Here is a 16,981-nt window from a genome sequence, read left to right as displayed (position 1 = left end):
CCCCCGGGGTGCCGAAGGCATCGGGGGTGCTGGGCGCGCCGGAGGCGTCGGCGGCGCTGGGGGCGAAGCCCCCGGGGTGCCGAAGGCGTCGGGGGCGCCGGAGGCGTCGGCGGCGCTGGGGCCGAAGGCCCCGGAGCGACGGAGGCATCGGGGGCAAAGGCGTCAGGAGGTCGGCGATGCACAAAACGTAGTTCGTAATTCGTAATCACTTCGTAATTCGTGCATCAATTTCTTTCCGAAACCAGTCGATTCAATATCTTTAACTTTATTTTTATTCGAGTTTCAATTCCTTTTCGAAACCACCCGTTGAAATCAACGGGTCCAACACTAGTTAGTAAATAGTAGACGTGAGAAACGATGTTTAAACAACATCAACAATGGACTAGAGACGCGTTAATACTTGTGTTTAAGATACGCGCGACAAAGTTTCATATTGTTTTCGTACCTTAGCAACGTGAATAAGCATCCCATATGAGGTTTTTTTAATGTAAAATTATTCCATTCATATGATGAGATGTACATTTATAAAGCTATTTTTTTAACTGTTTTATTTTTTAAAATTTAAATTAGTTCACTGAATTGAACATGGATGAACGCCAAGAAACTCCCATAGTCCTGCAAGACGATATAATTGAAATCATCAATAGAATATCTACAAGTGAAAATATCGAAGATGCCAAATTGGACATTTCGGAAGCTACTGATAAAGGTGATAACTATATGGGAAACCTTTACCGTGTGAAAGCAAGCGATAAGTACGGAAAATCTATCAGTGTGATTGTGAAATGTTCCCCCGTATTTAAAGCATCGAGTGAGACTTTTCCTATAGGCTCCCTCTATGAAAGGGAAATCTTTACCTATTCAGAAGTACTTCCGGCACTAGACGCACTTCAGGACGATTTTGAGATACCCAAGAAAGATAGGTTTTATCACGCAAAGTACTATGGAAGTAGCGATGAAGCAGAGAAGAAGTGCATTTTCATCAGTGATTTGGCCGTGGAAGGGTACAAGATGTACATCCGACAGACACCTTTTGATAAACAACACTTGGAGCTTGTGATAAAGACTATGGCCCATTTACATGCCACTTCCTTTGTCATAAAGAAAACCAATCCGGAGTTGTTTGAAAAACTCACCCAGGAGATTTCAAAGCCATTCATTTTCGAAGCTGGCGATGCAATGATAGAAATGGGGAAAAATAAGTGTACAAGGGTGATCGAGGATTCTGAAATCCGGAAAAGAGTTGAAGACGCGTGTAACAATACTGTTCAAATGTACAAAAAATTTATAAATCCCGAAAGGACGGCGCCTTATAAAGTCATATGTCACGGTGACAGTTGGATCAACAACTTTATGTTTAAATATGAAGAAAGTAAAGCCAATTTCTTACATAAATGAATAACCCTGAAAATAATTGTTCATACACACTACTTCCTTAAGCTGTGTCTAAATCAGGGCATCATGTGGGGGAGAGGCTGGGGTGGGCAACCGCCCCGCCCTAGATTTGAAAGGGATTGTATTATTATGAAGTTTGAATTAAAATACTAAACCAACAAAATAAACACGTGGATTTTTTCCTGAAAACTACCAAATATATTTTGTTTTGTTGTTTGTCTTGCATTGAAAGATTTTCAGGAGATTATTTTATAATATAATACACCCCCTCCCCCTAGAAAGACATTCCTTACTGGTCAAAAATGTTGCCCCCTCCCCATGGGAAAAGGTGAAATGATGCCCCTGGTCTAAATTAGGACACATGGAGATATAAAGCGCGCATGGAGATTCATGGCGTGCACTTTATGTATCTCCTTGCATCCGCTTATCTTTGGTCTCTAATGCAGTGTTTTTAGCTCGTAAGGGGGATTTTATCTCTATAGTGTAAAAGGGACATATTTTCTCAACCCAAAAAAGTCTCGATCACTGTACCCAACATACATATAAGATTTGTATATTAATTGATCATTAATACAGTTACTCGTACATATAGTCCGGTCAATTTAGACATTCAAGGATACATAAATTCACAACAAACTGAAAGTGAGTAAAATTGTTCAAAACATAATTATAAATGATATGTCAAAACTCCTCATCGTTCTGATACCTGGAAAAAAAATTCCTGAGGTCAAAGGTCAAAAATATGGGTTTTTCGCGATTTTCAGCAAAACGGTAAGTTTTATCATAAAATTACCTCAGACAAAATTTGTAGATCATATGGTTGTACAGTCTACAATCAATAAAGATATTGAAAGTCTCAGTCATAAATAATAAGAGATAACCTTAAAAGAAAACATCAAATGGACTAATGATTTTTTCATTAGTATGTTGATTTTAGCATTACATTTTAGAGCTTCAACGTGTGCACACGCTGTCATATGTACATAGATTAGAAAAAGAAGATATAACACTTTCACAAAAAAGTAACAATAGATGAAGTTTTGTGATGATGCGAAAATTCGAACTTGAGATTTTGACTGATTCGAACTCGGAATCGATTACTGATCGTGTGTTTGTGTGTGTATTCGAACATCCGTTGACCGGAAGTGGCAGTTTTCGATTTTTTTTCCACTAATTTTATCGACACATTACTAAATATTAGCCATCGTAATAACCATGTCATTTGTTACTTTTCAGGACGACAAAGTTATGGATTTGAGATTCATCGACTGGCAGGTCACTCGCTTTGCTTCACCGATCACAGACATAGCATACATGATGTTCATGAGCACGGACGAACAAATAAGATCTGATTATTACACGAAATCATTAGATTTATACTACGAGATGTTGAACAAAAGCCTTACTATGATGGGTTGCGAGTTAAGCGAATGCTATCCGCGTGAAGTTTACGAGGATCAGATCAAATCGACGATGCCCTTCGGACTGATCTCTTCGATGATGCTGCTTCCTTTAATCCTATCTGAGAAAGATGACGTGCCGGATTTGGATGTTATCCCAGGAGAATATAATTTGGATACGTTGGATGACTTGCTATCCAAGAGTTGCAGGGAACGCATAAATGGAATTGCTAAAGACTTCGCATCTTACGGTTTAATTTAAAAGCAGTAAATTATTCTGAATATATAGTTATTTCGATGGGTTCCGATGCAATTAGATAGATATAAATATTGATAAATTTAGAGCAATATTTTCTATTAAATCAAAAATTCATAGATAGAAATGTTACTGATGACTGAAGAAAGTCTATTTTTAAAAATAGAATGTGTGCGTGTGTGTATGTGTGTGTCAATGTGTATATGTCTGACGTGTGCTTGTGTGACAAAAATTATATACATATTTTTAAAAAACCTACTAAGATTAGTAAATATAATAATTATAAAAATAAAAAGAACTTAAGATTGATAAATATAATATAAAATATATGTACATATGTATATAAAATATAAAATAAAAAAAAACAATTTAAACATTATTTCAATAAAAAACGTACGACAATATAAACTATACATATATTTTATATTATATTTACTAATCTTAGTAGTTTTTTTATATATACTTTTTTTATAATTATTTTTTTATTTTATAAATCTTAATATTGTATACAAAACATAGAAGAGGCTAGTTTTTAAAAAACTTTTTTTTACTTCAGTTTTTATTTTATTTTATACTTTTTAGTTTTACAGAATTTTATTTAATTACTATTTACAAATTACTATTTTATACAAATTAATTTAATTATTATTTACAAATTAATGATTATTATTTACAAATTAAAGATTATTGTTTACGAATTAATGATTATTATTTACAAATTAATTTTATAATTATTTTCATTGTTGTGTAATATCGCATCTGAATTACTTTAAAGGCACTTTAAAATCTCAATGTGTAGTATTTCTAGAAGTCCAGCTGCAAAGAGGTTTGATTCTTAAAAATTTATATACATACATATGTATGTATCTACAGAACGAGAACTGCTGTATTACTTTCCGAAATAGATATATGCAGTGGCGGCTCGTGGATAAGATATCTGGGGGTCCTGCGGTTGATTAAAAATAAAAAAATGTTTATTTGGATTATATTTTACTATCAACAACAAATTTATCAAAATTAAACATTATATGTATTTTATTTCATTAAAAAATTAATTCTTCTGTCTTTTTTCCTTGAAAAAAGGACACGCTCTCTGAAATATCGACGACATCCTCCCAAGGCAATCCGATGGGTACTGCCGGAATTATGGAGGGGCGTGTGGCTCGCCAAAGATTTCAGATTACTGCCTTTTTTTTTTTTTTTTTTTTTTTTTTTTTTTTTTCCGGCGGGGGGAAATCTTCTAGAAGACACCACCGACGTGTTTAATTCCGGTGGTAGTGTGGGATTTTTACCCACTAAAACCCCCCTCCTCTTCAGCTACCACCCGGCTACTAATTAAGTATTGCTCAAGGGTGGCAGCCAGAATAGCCATCTAGGCTCTCGTCATTTTACAAAGTCCGACTTTTTTTCTCTCGATCGCGTTCTGCCTCTTCTTTCTCCCGCATGATGCATACTGCAAACGTAGTGCATGCTGTCCACGCCTCTGCACTCTCAAGCATAGCAGGAATCATGTTAGTCGTCGCTAATGAGTTAACACCGAGTTCATTTTTTAGATTGGTTCTATGTGCGTTCCATGCTGGACAATCGAATGCAGTGTGTTCAGCATCGTCGTTTTCTGCACTGCAGTGATGACATCCTGGTGTTGCTCTTTTTCCTATCTTGTGCAGATAGCTTCCGAAGCAGCCATGTCCTGTTAAAATCTGAGTTAGGTGAAAGCACAGTTCACCATGTTTTCTCCGGCTCCAAACCCTCAGGTCTCTGATGAGTCGATGCGTCCACCGACCCTTAGTTGACGCATCCCATCGAGTCTGCCACAAAGACATAGTTCTTTCTTTTGAGTCATTTTTTTGCTCCCCTCTGTAGACCGCTTTCCGCTCTTCTGCGAGCAGATCGATGGGTGGTATGGCTGTTATTGCGAGGATGGCTGCTTCGGATACCGTGCGATATGCAGCAGCAACTCTTAGCGCACTTCTTCGCTGAACTCTTGCTATGTTGAGTCTCGCCTTTTCCGTTATCATTGCATCCGCCCATATCGGAGCGCCGTACAACAGAACCGAGTGGACTACTTCATTATAAAGTTTTCTTCTGTTTGTTTTGGGTCCTCCTATGTTGGGCATCAACCTGGCCAAGTCTTCGGCAACTCCTGCTGCTTTTGCTGCCACCTTTTCTGTATGTACAGTGAAGCGAAGTTTGTCATCGATCCATACTCCCAGGTATCGGATCGATCTATTATATTTCACCTCATGCCCGTCGATGAAGAGTTGCGGCGGTATTAACTTCCTTCGTCTGGTGAAGAACACGGCCTCAGTCTTTTGAACTGCTAATTCCAATCCAGCGTCCGACAGCCATCTCCTTATCTTTCCGATCGAGTCTTCACAAATAGCTCGCAAGAGTTCTACAGATTTCGCCGCAACTAGCAATGCTACATCATCGGCGAAGGCGATTATCTTCGCCTCTGGGCGAAATGGAACACGTATAAGACCATCATACATGACATTCCACAGTGCAGGTCCAAGTACCGAGCCCTGTGGAACGCCTGCCGTGATCGTTCGCTGTCGTTGAATGCCATTACAGTTGTATTCCAGCTGTCTGTCCAAAAGATAACTTTTGATTATCCGCTCCAAGTATGCTGGTGTCTCAATTCTTTGGAGCGCTTCAAGGATCAGGTTCCATTTTGCTGAGTTGAATGCATTCTTAATATCAAGTGCAATCATCACGACATGCCCGCTTGCTTTGACACTTCCCTCCCATGCTTTCTTAACAGTGTCAATGACCTGTTGTATTGCCTCAATTGTCGAGCGCCCCGGGCGGAAGCCAAACTGGTGTGGCGAAAGTCCCTTCGTAGGATCCTCAAGGTACTTCTGTAGCCGCTGGAGAATCAGTCTCTCTAAAAGCTTGCCGAGTCCGTCCAGCATGCAAAGCGGCCTGTATGCAGATGGGCTATTCTGGACCTTGTTTCCCTTCGGAATAAGTACCAATCTTTGTCTCTTCCAAGAAGAAGGAAACGTCCCTTCTGTCAGACAAGAGTTGTAGACTGCAAGTAGTAGTGCAGGATCTGAGTCAGCGACCCGTCTGATGATTGCGTTTGGGACGCAGTCCGGTCCTGGGGCTTTGTTAGTCTGTAGTCGTCTGGCAGCCATGTTTAGTTCCTCATCAGTAAAGATGGGTATTTGTTCGCTTATATCATTGTCCATATTTCTTCTGACGATGACGTCAAAATTTTCCCGGGTCGAGAAGAGTCCATCAACTATCATCTCCAGATTTGATTGCTTGTTGAGGTAAGGATCATCTATCGATCGCCGAAGTTTCCTCCTCACAATCTTATAAGGTGTACCCCATGGATCGGCGTTGACAGAGTTACACATCTCTTCCCAGCACTGCGATTTGCTTCTCTTGATTGCGTTGCGCAAAGCCTTTCTAGCCTCTTTATACGCTTGACGTCGCTCGTCGCAGTCGGGATGTCGTTGCATCCTGCGATGACAAGCTGTGCAGTTCCGTCGGAGTTCTGCTATCCCGTCATTCCACCAGTACACTGGGGGGTCGACGCACGCCGCTGCCAAGCTTGGGCATTGAGGCGTTGCAAGCAAAGCGGAAAAGGTCGTTGAGCGATTGAGTAACTTCTTCAGCCCCTCTCCCAGATATACCATTGAAAACAGTCTCTCTCTTGAGCGCTATGGCCCCTTCGAGTGCTGGTGCGTCCAATTTCCTGACTGCCCACCCTTCGAGTGCTTTATTTTTTGTCTTCTTTAGGCAATTTTTTATTGTAAATTTGATGTATAGATGATCGCTGTAAGAATGGGTGTCAAGAACTTCCCAATGTCCAACTCTTCCCAGTAGCGATTCGTGTACAAATGTAACATCTATAACCGAAGCACTGTTCCCGCGCACGAAGGTGCTAGATCCGGTGTTTATAGCGTGTAGTCGCAGCTGTGAAGCCATCTCTGAAAGCAATATACCTCTTCTATCCGTGTGTGGAGACCCCCATTCAGGAGCTTTTGCATTAAAGTCACCAGCGACAATCGTAGGTAGAGGAGAAGCGCTGATGCTATCTCCCAGTCGGGTGAGACCTTCTACGAAGTCGGTGTATATTGAATTCGGGGAAAAATAGCAAGAATATATCCTCACCTTGTCCATCTCAACCCAAGTCCAGCCGCTTTTGCTACCACTATCTACATCAGTAATATGCAGCAGAGGGGAGAAGGCACATATGGCCGCTCTAGAATCTGCATCAGAAAACCAGCGAGGTGGGGTATTCCCGCGATACTGCTCAGAAATAAGTGCCAAGTCAGCCCCATTTTCTTCAGCCACCTTATGCATAAGGTCCTGTGCAACCCTACAACCGTGGAGATTTATTTGTAGGAATGTTAGGGCCATTTAGGTTTATTTGCATTTTTCTTGCTTCTTGCCTGTATATGGGACATTCCTTTGTGCCATTGCGGTGTTCAGTGTCGGCTCCTTCTTTGTTTTTGCAGGTCAGACAACATAGTTTGTTCTGGCAGGTAGCTATCTTATGGTTCTCTTCCCCGCATCTGAAGCATGTCTCTCGTTGTGGATTGCTGCAAGTCGTCGATCTGTGGCCAAGGCCCTGACACCGATAACACCTCATGACGCTGATTCTTCGGCGCACCCTACACCTCAGGAATCCTATTTTTACTTTCCCTGCCTGTAGTAGTTCCAATTTTAGACTCCAATAGACTCCAATTTTGGCAGGAAGGCTAACTATTGCTATTTGGGTGCCTCTCGTGCCAGCTTTTAAGTATCTAACTGTGATATCCTCTTTTTTCAAAGCGCTGTTGTTCTCGCATAATGCAGTAACGATGTCACTTTCTTCTTCGCCTTCCGGGATGTCGAGGATTGTTATTGTCTCGATTGGTACAAGTCCTCTCGCGGCGTTTGGCTTTCCCAGTGCTCCAGCTATTACCCCTGCCAGGTCCGCTGGATCCTTTGAGCCTCTTGCCAGCTCTATAATGGCGTCGCCTTTGCGCGTCTTGCGGATAGCTGTTAATTCGTATCCAATCTCGTCCGGTTTTACCTCTCGGAGCATTTTCACCATCTCTGCGTATGTTTTCCCACTTTCTTGATTGCTGATGAGGACAGCATCTCTCTTGTAACGTGGCTTCCTTTGTTTTAAAGTTTTTTCCTTCTTCTTGTCTTTGTCCTTGCAAATACCATTGCCTTGTCGTGTGTGACGTCTGCTTTGAACCAGGTTCCAGTCGTCTTCTGTGTGGTCATTGTGAGTGGGCACTGCGGGTTCAATGGTGGCAATTGCCTTTTTTAATCCCATAATTGCGTTTTCCGCGTGTTGTAAACTTTTTCTGACCTTTCTTGTTGATGTAATCTCTTTTTTGGTAAGATTTAGCTTTCGGGCTCCTTTCTTATTCCGATCAGTGTTTTCTTTTGGAATCGGTTCTGCAGTCTTTCCAGCATTCACAATGTTGTCTGCAGCCATTACATTGTTTTGACAACGGCATTCTGTGGTATAGTTCTTTTCTGCCGCTTCTCTCAGTTTATTTGTTAACGACAGCATTATTGAAATACCTTTTTTAATTGGTTTGTGGACGTTATCATGATTGCTGATGAAGGTTATGAGTTCATTCACTTCAGTTTCTATACTATTTATTATTTCGTTTAATTTACTATTCTCCATTGTGATTCCCACGAGTAGCTATAAAGCTACTCGTGGGTTAGATTACTGCCTTGGAAAACAAGAAATAGCGTTGGAACACGCTGTATTTGATAGGTCTATCAAATACCGTGGTAGATACCTCTAGTGTTAACGCTGCCAATAGGATACCCAATATTAATTAATTTTAAGATTTCACCACATCAACATAAAAAATCTCAAAATGATTAATTAAAAGAAAAATTATATTCATACATTTATTTAATTACTGCACTCTCCAAGGGCGGTCCAGGTTGTAGATGTGTAGCGGGAAGTCAAGTAGATAAGTTCAATAGTCGCGAATCAATAAAAAAACAGGTCGGATAAATGTGAAATGAAATGAAACAAATAACGGATGAATGTTTTAATTGAAAGTTGAATTAAGACTGAATGTACTTTACCTATAAAAAAGGAACTTGTGGTTTTTCCCTTATTTAAAAAAAGGTAGCCAAAAGTCCACTATCGCTAAAGAGGTTTTTACTAATCATTTTAGTCTTCCGGTGCATAGATATGAAACTGGCTAAAATTGTTATTTTGACATGGGTTTTATCATCAATTGTATTGTTTTTAAGATCATCTATTATATATAACTATTACGTTTTATGTTTATTTTTATCACTGTATATTGATGTACATATTATGTTTAACGTTTCATAACGATTTCAATAATAACAATAATTCAATAATTCATAACAATTTTAAAATTATCAATATGCTTTCGATTTTTAAATTTAAAATACCTTATTGGTACATTTTTATTTAACCCGAAGGTTTTTCAATTAATGCACTTTGTTTCACTTTGTGACCTATTGAAATTAACTTAAATACGCCGTATATGAGTGAAAGTCTACATTTAGTGAAATTTCAGTACGTACAAAAAAATATAACAAAAATTTGTTCATATTAATGGTACAATCGCATATTTTAATTTTTCTCTTGGTCCTTATTAATACTTATTTATATACATTTCGATGACGCAAGCCTTTAACATCAATTTCATCTAATTCAACTGTTTCATATTAGACGCGACTATTTTTTAAATAATTTTTCCTTCTCTAAATCAAATATTGTTTTTTTTAATTATTCATATTTATTTAGCTAAATTTTACTTGTATAAATATATAGGACTTGTTAATGTCATATTGATAATTTGTATCAGTACAATGCGTTAAAACTTTGTGGATATGTTTTTAATGGGTAATTTACCCGTGAAATGGTTTAAATATCAGCATCAGTAAATAATTAGAAGTTCATGAGCATCTTGAAAATGCTGCATAGAATATTTAATAGCCAGGCAGAATATTTTCAATATGTTTTATACATATGTATAGGTAGATATATACAATGTACATAAGACCGGCATGAGGAATATCATCAATATCAATTTGTAATAATTTCCACTTTTTACTAACTATCCGAAGAAACAAGTTAAATAAAAAAAGATTAGTTTCCAAAGTCGTATGGAGTATTTTATTATTTAAGTAGTGCTCTGAGCGTTACCACATCAATCGTGTCCAAGAGGTTGAAGAAACCGGTCATCTCCAAACGTTTTGACACTCGTTTACATTAATGTGAGTTATTTGTTACTGAATCATTATATACATACATATATGCATTTTTGAAATTTTGATAATTTAATCCAAATAAAACAAAAATCTAAATAAAAAGACATTTAAATGAACTAAATAAATACATAAATTTGTTAAAGAAATATAAATATTACTTAATTACTTATAGGATTAAAGACTAAAATACATATATACATACACAGAGCCATAGCTAGGGTAGTTTTCTCTTAAGGGCAAACATATTGCCCCACCCCCATTATTCATTTATATATATTTTTTTGTATTTAAAATTTTCGAATGCGTACATTAAATGAAATAAATAAATTATCGTTTTCTTAACAAATAAATAAATTAATTAATTCAAAATAATGAATTCAATTAAAAGGATAATATTATCATTTTCGTAAATTTCAATTAAATGTTGCCCCCCCCCCCTTGTAGCACTCGTCTGCATTTTAAATAAACATTTAATGTAAAATTTCAGTAAATAATCAACATTTTAAAAGTCCCCCCCCTACCCGCCTCCACCCACGCTATGGCCCTGTACATATGCACATAAAAATATTTATAAAATATTACGTTCATCTAAAACTAATCTTCCAAAGATCAATGGACGAATGTAGCCCATAGTCTATTTTGACAATCATTCGTTATTGTAATTAGTAACATCTTCAACCAGCTATGAAGTGATGTAAATATGCCTGGCTGTAAATTATATTTAATATTTTTTCATTTTAAATTAAATTTATTCAATATTCAATTAATGAAATATAAAATAAACCAGCAGCTATTGTCTATGAACAAAAAAAATTTATGTTGAAATATATGATTGAAAATTTTGCATCTAAATTTTGCAATCTAAAAAATTCTATATATGTATGTACCTATGTATGTATGTATGATCTCAAACACCTTCTGGCTATTTTATTGTGCAATGTAATGGTGAAATAGAACGACTATGTACATTTCTCTTCTCTAAGCACCGTATTGCACAACAATTTCATATTCAAAATATAACGAGTACAAAGTTCATATCATGATTTTTTATGTATGTATGTATGTACGTAAAATATTTATGATATAAATAAATAATATCATATATCAAGTTTCCTTGCATCCCTATATATAAAATTAATTATTATTTTAACTCCCATCAGTCACGCTTTAATAAATTGTTTGTAATACACTTGTAATATTTAACTCATGAACAATGTTAAAACATACATGCATATGTATTATAGATTTTTTTAGAATTTGCATACACACATATTTCACCAGAATCTCAACGATCGGTAAATATTATACTATTGACATATTATAGACATACATACACCAAACTGAAATTTTAATGCTCGTTAAATATTTTAAGTAAGGTTAGCGTGAAAAAACATTAACGGTGATTATTTAAATGAAAAAAAAAAAAGTTGGACGTGAAATTAAAATCGAATAAATGTTAACTCAAGTTCAATATGTACATGCATACATACATAGTTCTATTTTACACTAGGCAGACATCAAAATTGTCTAAAACGAATTCTTAAAAATAAACAGTGTGCTGTACGAAGGTCAAATATTTGAAAATAAAAAATGTACACATCGAAATTTCCGCAACTACTGTTTTTCGTCACAAATTATGTACCTATACAATTAGTGGCATATGATTTTTTTAAAGATTGTGATCGATATGACTGTCGACTACCAAAAACTTTTATTGGACACTTCCGAGGATGAATATGAAGTTGTGCTGAAGGAATTCGAGGCAACTGATAAAATATTGAAAGAAAATTTGGAGCGTATAAGGGGTTGGCTTAAAGTTCAGCCACATCTCTGCGAAATCAAAATCGGTTAGTTAAATTGAAATAAGTATTCTTAACCAATGGTCTATAAATACATATACATATATGTATATTTTAATATCATAAAAACTCTAATTCAGTCATTTTAAAGTACAAGCATATGTATGTAAATACAAATAGGTATCATATGTACACACATAGCTTCTTCCGATTTTATTTACTTTTTGATAAGTACATATGTAAATGATCTGAATTTACATATGTATAGGTATATATTTAATAAAGCAGTCTCCCTCACGGGACCGAAAGTGAAACGCCCGAAAACGCAAATATCGAAAATCGAACGATCTTAAGTCGAAAGATCAAAAAAAAGGGTGCATGGTAAACGGTACTATGTATATATAATATATATGAGTGGCATGCGGTGGAATTATCTCTCTGTTTGTCATACAGCCTTGTTCAATGTGCGCGTGCAGAATACGGGAGGAAAAGCCTGTTCCTCTTGTTCCTGTTGTATCCTGCTCGCGCAAATTAAGTGAGGATGTACGAAGGGGGGGAGAGACCCTTTTTTTATCTTTCGACTTAAGATCTTTCGATTTTCGATCTTTGCCTTCCGATATTTGCGTTTTTTGGGCGTTTCACTTTCGGTCCCGTGAGGAAGACCCGTAATAAAGGGATCGTGGACTGAAGATACATATGCAGTTAAAAATCCTGACAAAAACTTACATCACTGTAAACCCTTTCAGAAGACAACGTCTTGAAAAGGTATCTTCTTTGCAACAACTTCAATGTTGAAAAGGCAAAATCAAAAATCGACAACATGTATACGGCCAGATCAACACTACCTGAATATTTTACTGATCGTGACGTCACTCTGTCTGAAATGTCCAAGTCCATGGAAGTGGGTGGCTGGTGTGTCTTGCCAAAAAAAACTCCGGAAAATGGCAGAATTATTTTCATGGGGTAATGTAATCACCTGATTTATAATAATGTTTATAATAATGATTTTACTATTGGAAGTAAAAACCTAATCATAATGTCCTTGTATTGGTAAGATTAGCTGAATTATGAAAAAAATAATAGTAGTTGTAAAAACTTGACACTATAAAATGCCAGATTCAAATGCAATGTCAGGCTTATTCTAATATATAATTTCGAAAGAGACTTCGTAAGGTTTAATGTATGTAACTATGTAAGGTTTGGGTGGTAGAATCCGTGACGTTAAATTTAATAAAAAACAAATAAATAAATTCTAATATGTTTAAATAAAATAAAACTATTCAAATAAATTTAATAAAATGTTTATAGGTACTATTAGATTAGCCATGTTTAAGCGGTTTATATTACAAATACCGAGCGAAGCCGGGTAAAACCACCAGTCTTAAATAAAATCGTCACAAATTGATTCACACGTAATAATACATATTCCAAACTTCAAGTATTTTTGTGACGCACAACCTACACAGTGGCGCTGGCTTCTAATATAGACTCTGTTTACCGGCGATCGAAAAAACGTATACCTAGCAACATTACTTATTTTATTTCATTAGTCCTAATGTACCTTGAGCACCCCTAATAAACCACAATTTCTAAATATGCATAGTTGCAATTTTAATAATTACAAACGTCAAAAATTTCCCTTTCGTAGCTGTTGTCATTAGCACTTTCACGAAAGTCACAAAAAATATCATATATACGGTAAATGAATTATTTCGCACATTGCGATTGCGCAAACGACAATTTTTGCCACGAAAATCGCGAATACGTATTATCTGACACTCGAGTTCTCGTTAGTATGATATTTCACGTGGGTAAATCTCGATGGATGAAATGTTGATGTTCCGTGATCGAGATTTGAATGACGTGTGCGAGATCGTTTTGTGCGGAGTAATCATCAGAGATAGGCGCATGAGGGTGCCCCATTGTCCTTTTTTCTATTGTGAACCTTTTTTTTGCTCTGTCGCTTCGTAGTTTGCCTTCTTTCCTGGAAAAGCACCCTCATGCGCCTATCTCTGGTAATCACCGAACTCATATACATATATTCAGCCGTAGACAAATGTATTAGCCCACTTGTAAAAAGTGCTTGTGACTCAAAATACTCGAGTATTTGACACCCGAAATCGGAGTCGTAAAAAACCAACCAATTCAGACTCCTTTTTATTATTTTCTGTAATGTATAGTATTACAGTTTATATCACCTATTTTATTGAAGTACATATGTAGATCCATCAATAAACTGAAATTTAATCATTTCTTTATAAAATGAGGAATTTAAATTATATACTAAATAAAATCATTGAATTGCACGTATTTTGATGCGTTGTGATCAAAACCTTTTGTTTCCAACGTCTCATCCTTTTTTATCCTCATGTTTTTATTAAATTGATTTGTTTGTGTATGAATGTACTTTCTTTTTGTTTATACATATTTAATTATTGATTAAGTTGGGTTACAAGTAAATTTTAAGTGATTATTTTTAAATCTTTTAATTTTTTATATTTTGAAAATCGCTATTATTTTTACTACTAACAATTTTATGGCAAGAAAAGTCAGCCTTTCTAAAATCGTTGAAGTTGAAGTCAAAGTTCAGAGTCGGAGTTGGTAAATTAACTGACACCACAGCCCTGCTCGAAACAGTGATTTGCGTAAAAGGGTCAATTTCTTGTTTTTATAATAAGCAACCCAAGGAAGAGAAAGTAGAGTTAAACAATATTGGAATCAATAGTAAAATACGATACAGGTAATACTGTTTCAAATACCCGAATATTTTCGTCCAACTTTATATTTCAGCATACTTTACAAGTGGCCTGTACATATGATATATTGTTCCTAAAGAACTTTGTTTTTTAAAGCTTTTATTATAATATAGTAAAATACCTTTGACATTGCAAATCTATACAAGTTTATATTAATCGGTGACCTTCTTTATATATTAGTTTTATTGCATGCGGACAACGTAAACACAAGGTCAAATATAAAGACAAATACAAAATATAAATAAAATAACCGAATAAAAATACATACTAACGCAATAGAATTGCAATTTTTCCTTGTCAAACCATTCGTGTTTTATAAATGTGATATTTTTTGCGTGATAAATATTTTTGTTTTGTTCATATACAGCATCCTGAACGACAATGTTGAAATGTTTGATCCACTGTCTTGGATTAAAGTTGGATTCATGATAGGTGATCTTAGGATGAAATTTGAAACTAGTACTACTGACCACTATGTGTTAGATTGCAATAACATGTCACTGGCTCATGCTTCCAAATGGGTCCCATATATGAAGCGACAAGCGTTTGTATTACAGGTACTTAGTTCAAGTTATATGTAAATACATATTAGCTTTATTATTGTTACAGACAGTGTGTTTAGCTGACGACTTAAAAGCATAGAATTCTAATATCAATAGATTTTAAAACAAATTATTTGATTTTCCTCAATGAAAATCAATTCAAAATTTTATTTACAACTTTGATGACTTTTTTAATTTATCAAAATGGTTCTATATACAATTGATACCGCCATCAACATGCTAAATTCCATCTTTCGTTGTTTGAAATTAACATTCCATAGAAAAATATTGTTTCTCGTCGTCATAGACATTTTGAGGTGAATGTATCACATGAATGGATATCAAACAAGTTGCGATTGGGATTTTTCACACTTCGTAAATTAACACTTTTAGATGAAACACAATTTATATCTTCTGATATATATGTATATTTTGCAATCTTGCTATTTTGAAATGTTAATACAAGAAAAATAAATACAAAAAAACGAAAATGTCTGGAATTAGTTTTATTATTTTTAAATGTTAATTCATACTTTGTAAATGCATGTACATACATACGTATAATAAAAACTTTTAAAAATTGCAGAAATGTTATTCGGCCAGAATTAAGGGAATCCACGTTTTAAATTGTCCTACGTTTCTTCACAACATCATAACATTTTTCAAAACATCTCTCAAAAAGAAAATTGCCGAAAGATTGCACGTGCATAAAACTTTGGAGGAGTTCTATGAGCACATACCCCAAGAACTATTGCCTAGTGATTTAGGTGGTAAACAAATTTCGCGAAGAGAAATTATCGGTGAGTGTTATTATTTATGAACGTGATTAAATAGTTGACAATTTAACTGTTAATTAAATTGTCTTGCTTATGACATTTGAAAAAAATGATGTACACAGAAAACTTAAATTGATCTTTTTATTTTCAGATGAGTGGAAGAAGGCAATGAGCACTCCGGAATACCGAAATTGGTTTTTAAATGAAGAGAATCAAAAGTCTGATGAAAAAAGGAGGGTGAAAGAATCTGAAATGAACGAATTTTCTGGAATGCAGGGGACTTTTAGGTCACTTTGCATCGATTGAAATATATAAATATGAATGTGCAGTGCTTTAAAAAAAAAAGGTGCTGGAACCGGGGACAGATCCAGTAATTTTTAATGGAGGGGGGGGGGTAATAAAAAAACAGTATAACATTTTTTTTTGGCAGGAAACTTACTTCCATTCTAAAGAAATGTGACTTTTACACAAATTGCACATAACCAGGGAAGTTGTGCTAAAATAATAAGTCTCGGAACGCTAAATTTACTTATTTTATCACACCCCCCACCCACACAAATTATTTTCGTTGTTTTTTTATATTAGTTAATAGTGATTTTTTTTTTTAATCTGTTTGTGTCTATGTGTCTTTGTAACTAATCTAATTATTTCGACATTAAACAAAATAAGGATATTTTTATAATATTTCATTTTTGTATTATTTTCATATAGAATATGTGTTTCTTTTTCGTACTATTATAATAAATAATAATGGTTATAAAGAAACAACAATATTATTATTATTATAATTATACATCGAATTTATTTTAGAAAAATTTTCAAATTTAAAC

The 16,981-nt window shown here is 35.3% G+C and overlaps 3 protein-coding genes across 3 annotated transcripts; 2 read left to right on the top strand and 1 right to left on the bottom strand.

Annotated features, from left to right (window-relative positions):
• Nucleotides 1-585: 585 nt before the first annotated feature.
• LOC143917429 (uncharacterized) lies at nucleotides 586-3,057 on the top strand. Its single transcript, XM_077438966.1, has 3 exons — nucleotides 586-1,372; nucleotides 1,972-2,037; nucleotides 2,597-3,057. The coding sequence occupies exons 1-3, from the start codon at nucleotides 586-588 to the stop codon at nucleotides 3,055-3,057; spliced, it is 1,314 nt and encodes a 437-aa protein (XP_077295092.1).
• A 3,510-nt stretch (nucleotides 3,058-6,567) lies between these two features.
• Nucleotides 6,568-7,368, bottom strand: LOC143917424 (uncharacterized). The gene is made up of 2 exons (XM_077438935.1): nucleotides 6,901-7,368; nucleotides 6,568-6,795 (listed from the first exon to the last, which is right to left on the bottom strand). Exons 1-2 carry the CDS (start codon nucleotides 7,366-7,368, stop codon nucleotides 6,568-6,570), a joined length of 696 nt encoding a protein of 231 aa, XP_077295061.1.
• A 2,848-nt stretch (nucleotides 7,369-10,216) lies between these two features.
• Nucleotides 10,217-16,831, top strand: LOC143914170 (alpha-tocopherol transfer protein-like). The gene is made up of 6 exons (XM_077434271.1): nucleotides 10,217-10,284; nucleotides 11,954-12,125; nucleotides 12,824-13,040; nucleotides 15,201-15,390; nucleotides 15,962-16,175; nucleotides 16,303-16,831. The coding sequence occupies exons 2-6, from the start codon at nucleotides 11,966-11,968 to the stop codon at nucleotides 16,455-16,457; spliced, it is 936 nt and encodes a 311-aa protein (XP_077290397.1). The 5' UTR covers nucleotides 10,217-10,284; nucleotides 11,954-11,965; the 3' UTR covers nucleotides 16,458-16,831.
• Nucleotides 16,832-16,981: the final 150 nt, after the last annotated feature.

This window comes from Arctopsyche grandis, chromosome 1 (assembly GCF_051622035.1).
Source record: "Arctopsyche grandis isolate Sample6627 chromosome 1, ASM5162203v2, whole genome shotgun sequence".
NCBI classification, from domain to species: Eukaryota; Metazoa; Arthropoda; class Insecta; order Trichoptera; family Hydropsychidae; genus Arctopsyche; species Arctopsyche grandis.
The sequence above is the reverse complement of the archived record's forward strand: the minus strand, read 5'-3'. Positions and strand labels throughout refer to the sequence as shown.

Bases quoted from the DNA above. Each gene is read 5' to 3' on its own strand.
- LOC143914170 (XM_077434271.1), top strand. From the start codon at position 11,966: ATGACTGTCGACTACCAAAAACTTTTATTGGACACTTCCGAGGATGAA. The intron at 12,126-12,823 runs GTTAGTTAAATT...AAACCCTTTCAG, and splicing joins TCTCTGCGAAATCAAAATCG to AAGACAACGTCTTGAAAAGG. The intron at 13,041-15,200 runs GTAATGTAATCA...GTTCATATACAG, and splicing joins GGCAGAATTATTTTCATGGG to CATCCTGAACGACAATGTTG.
- LOC143917424 (XM_077438935.1), bottom strand. From the start codon at position 7,368: ATGCATAAGGTGGCTGAAGAAAATGGGGCTGACTTGGCACTTATTTCT. The intron at 6,796-6,900 runs GTACACGAATCG...AATTGCCTAAAG, and splicing joins CGGTTATAGATGTTACATTT to AAGACAAAAAATAAAGCACT.
- LOC143917429 (XM_077438966.1), top strand. From the start codon at position 586: ATGGATGAACGCCAAGAAACTCCCATAGTCCTGCAAGACGATATAATT. The intron at 1,373-1,971 runs GTAAAGCCAATT...TCATTAATACAG, and splicing joins TATGTTTAAATATGAAGAAA to TTACTCGTACATATAGTCCG. The intron at 2,038-2,596 runs GTGAGTAAAATT...ACTAAATATTAG, and splicing joins AAATTCACAACAAACTGAAA to CCATCGTAATAACCATGTCA.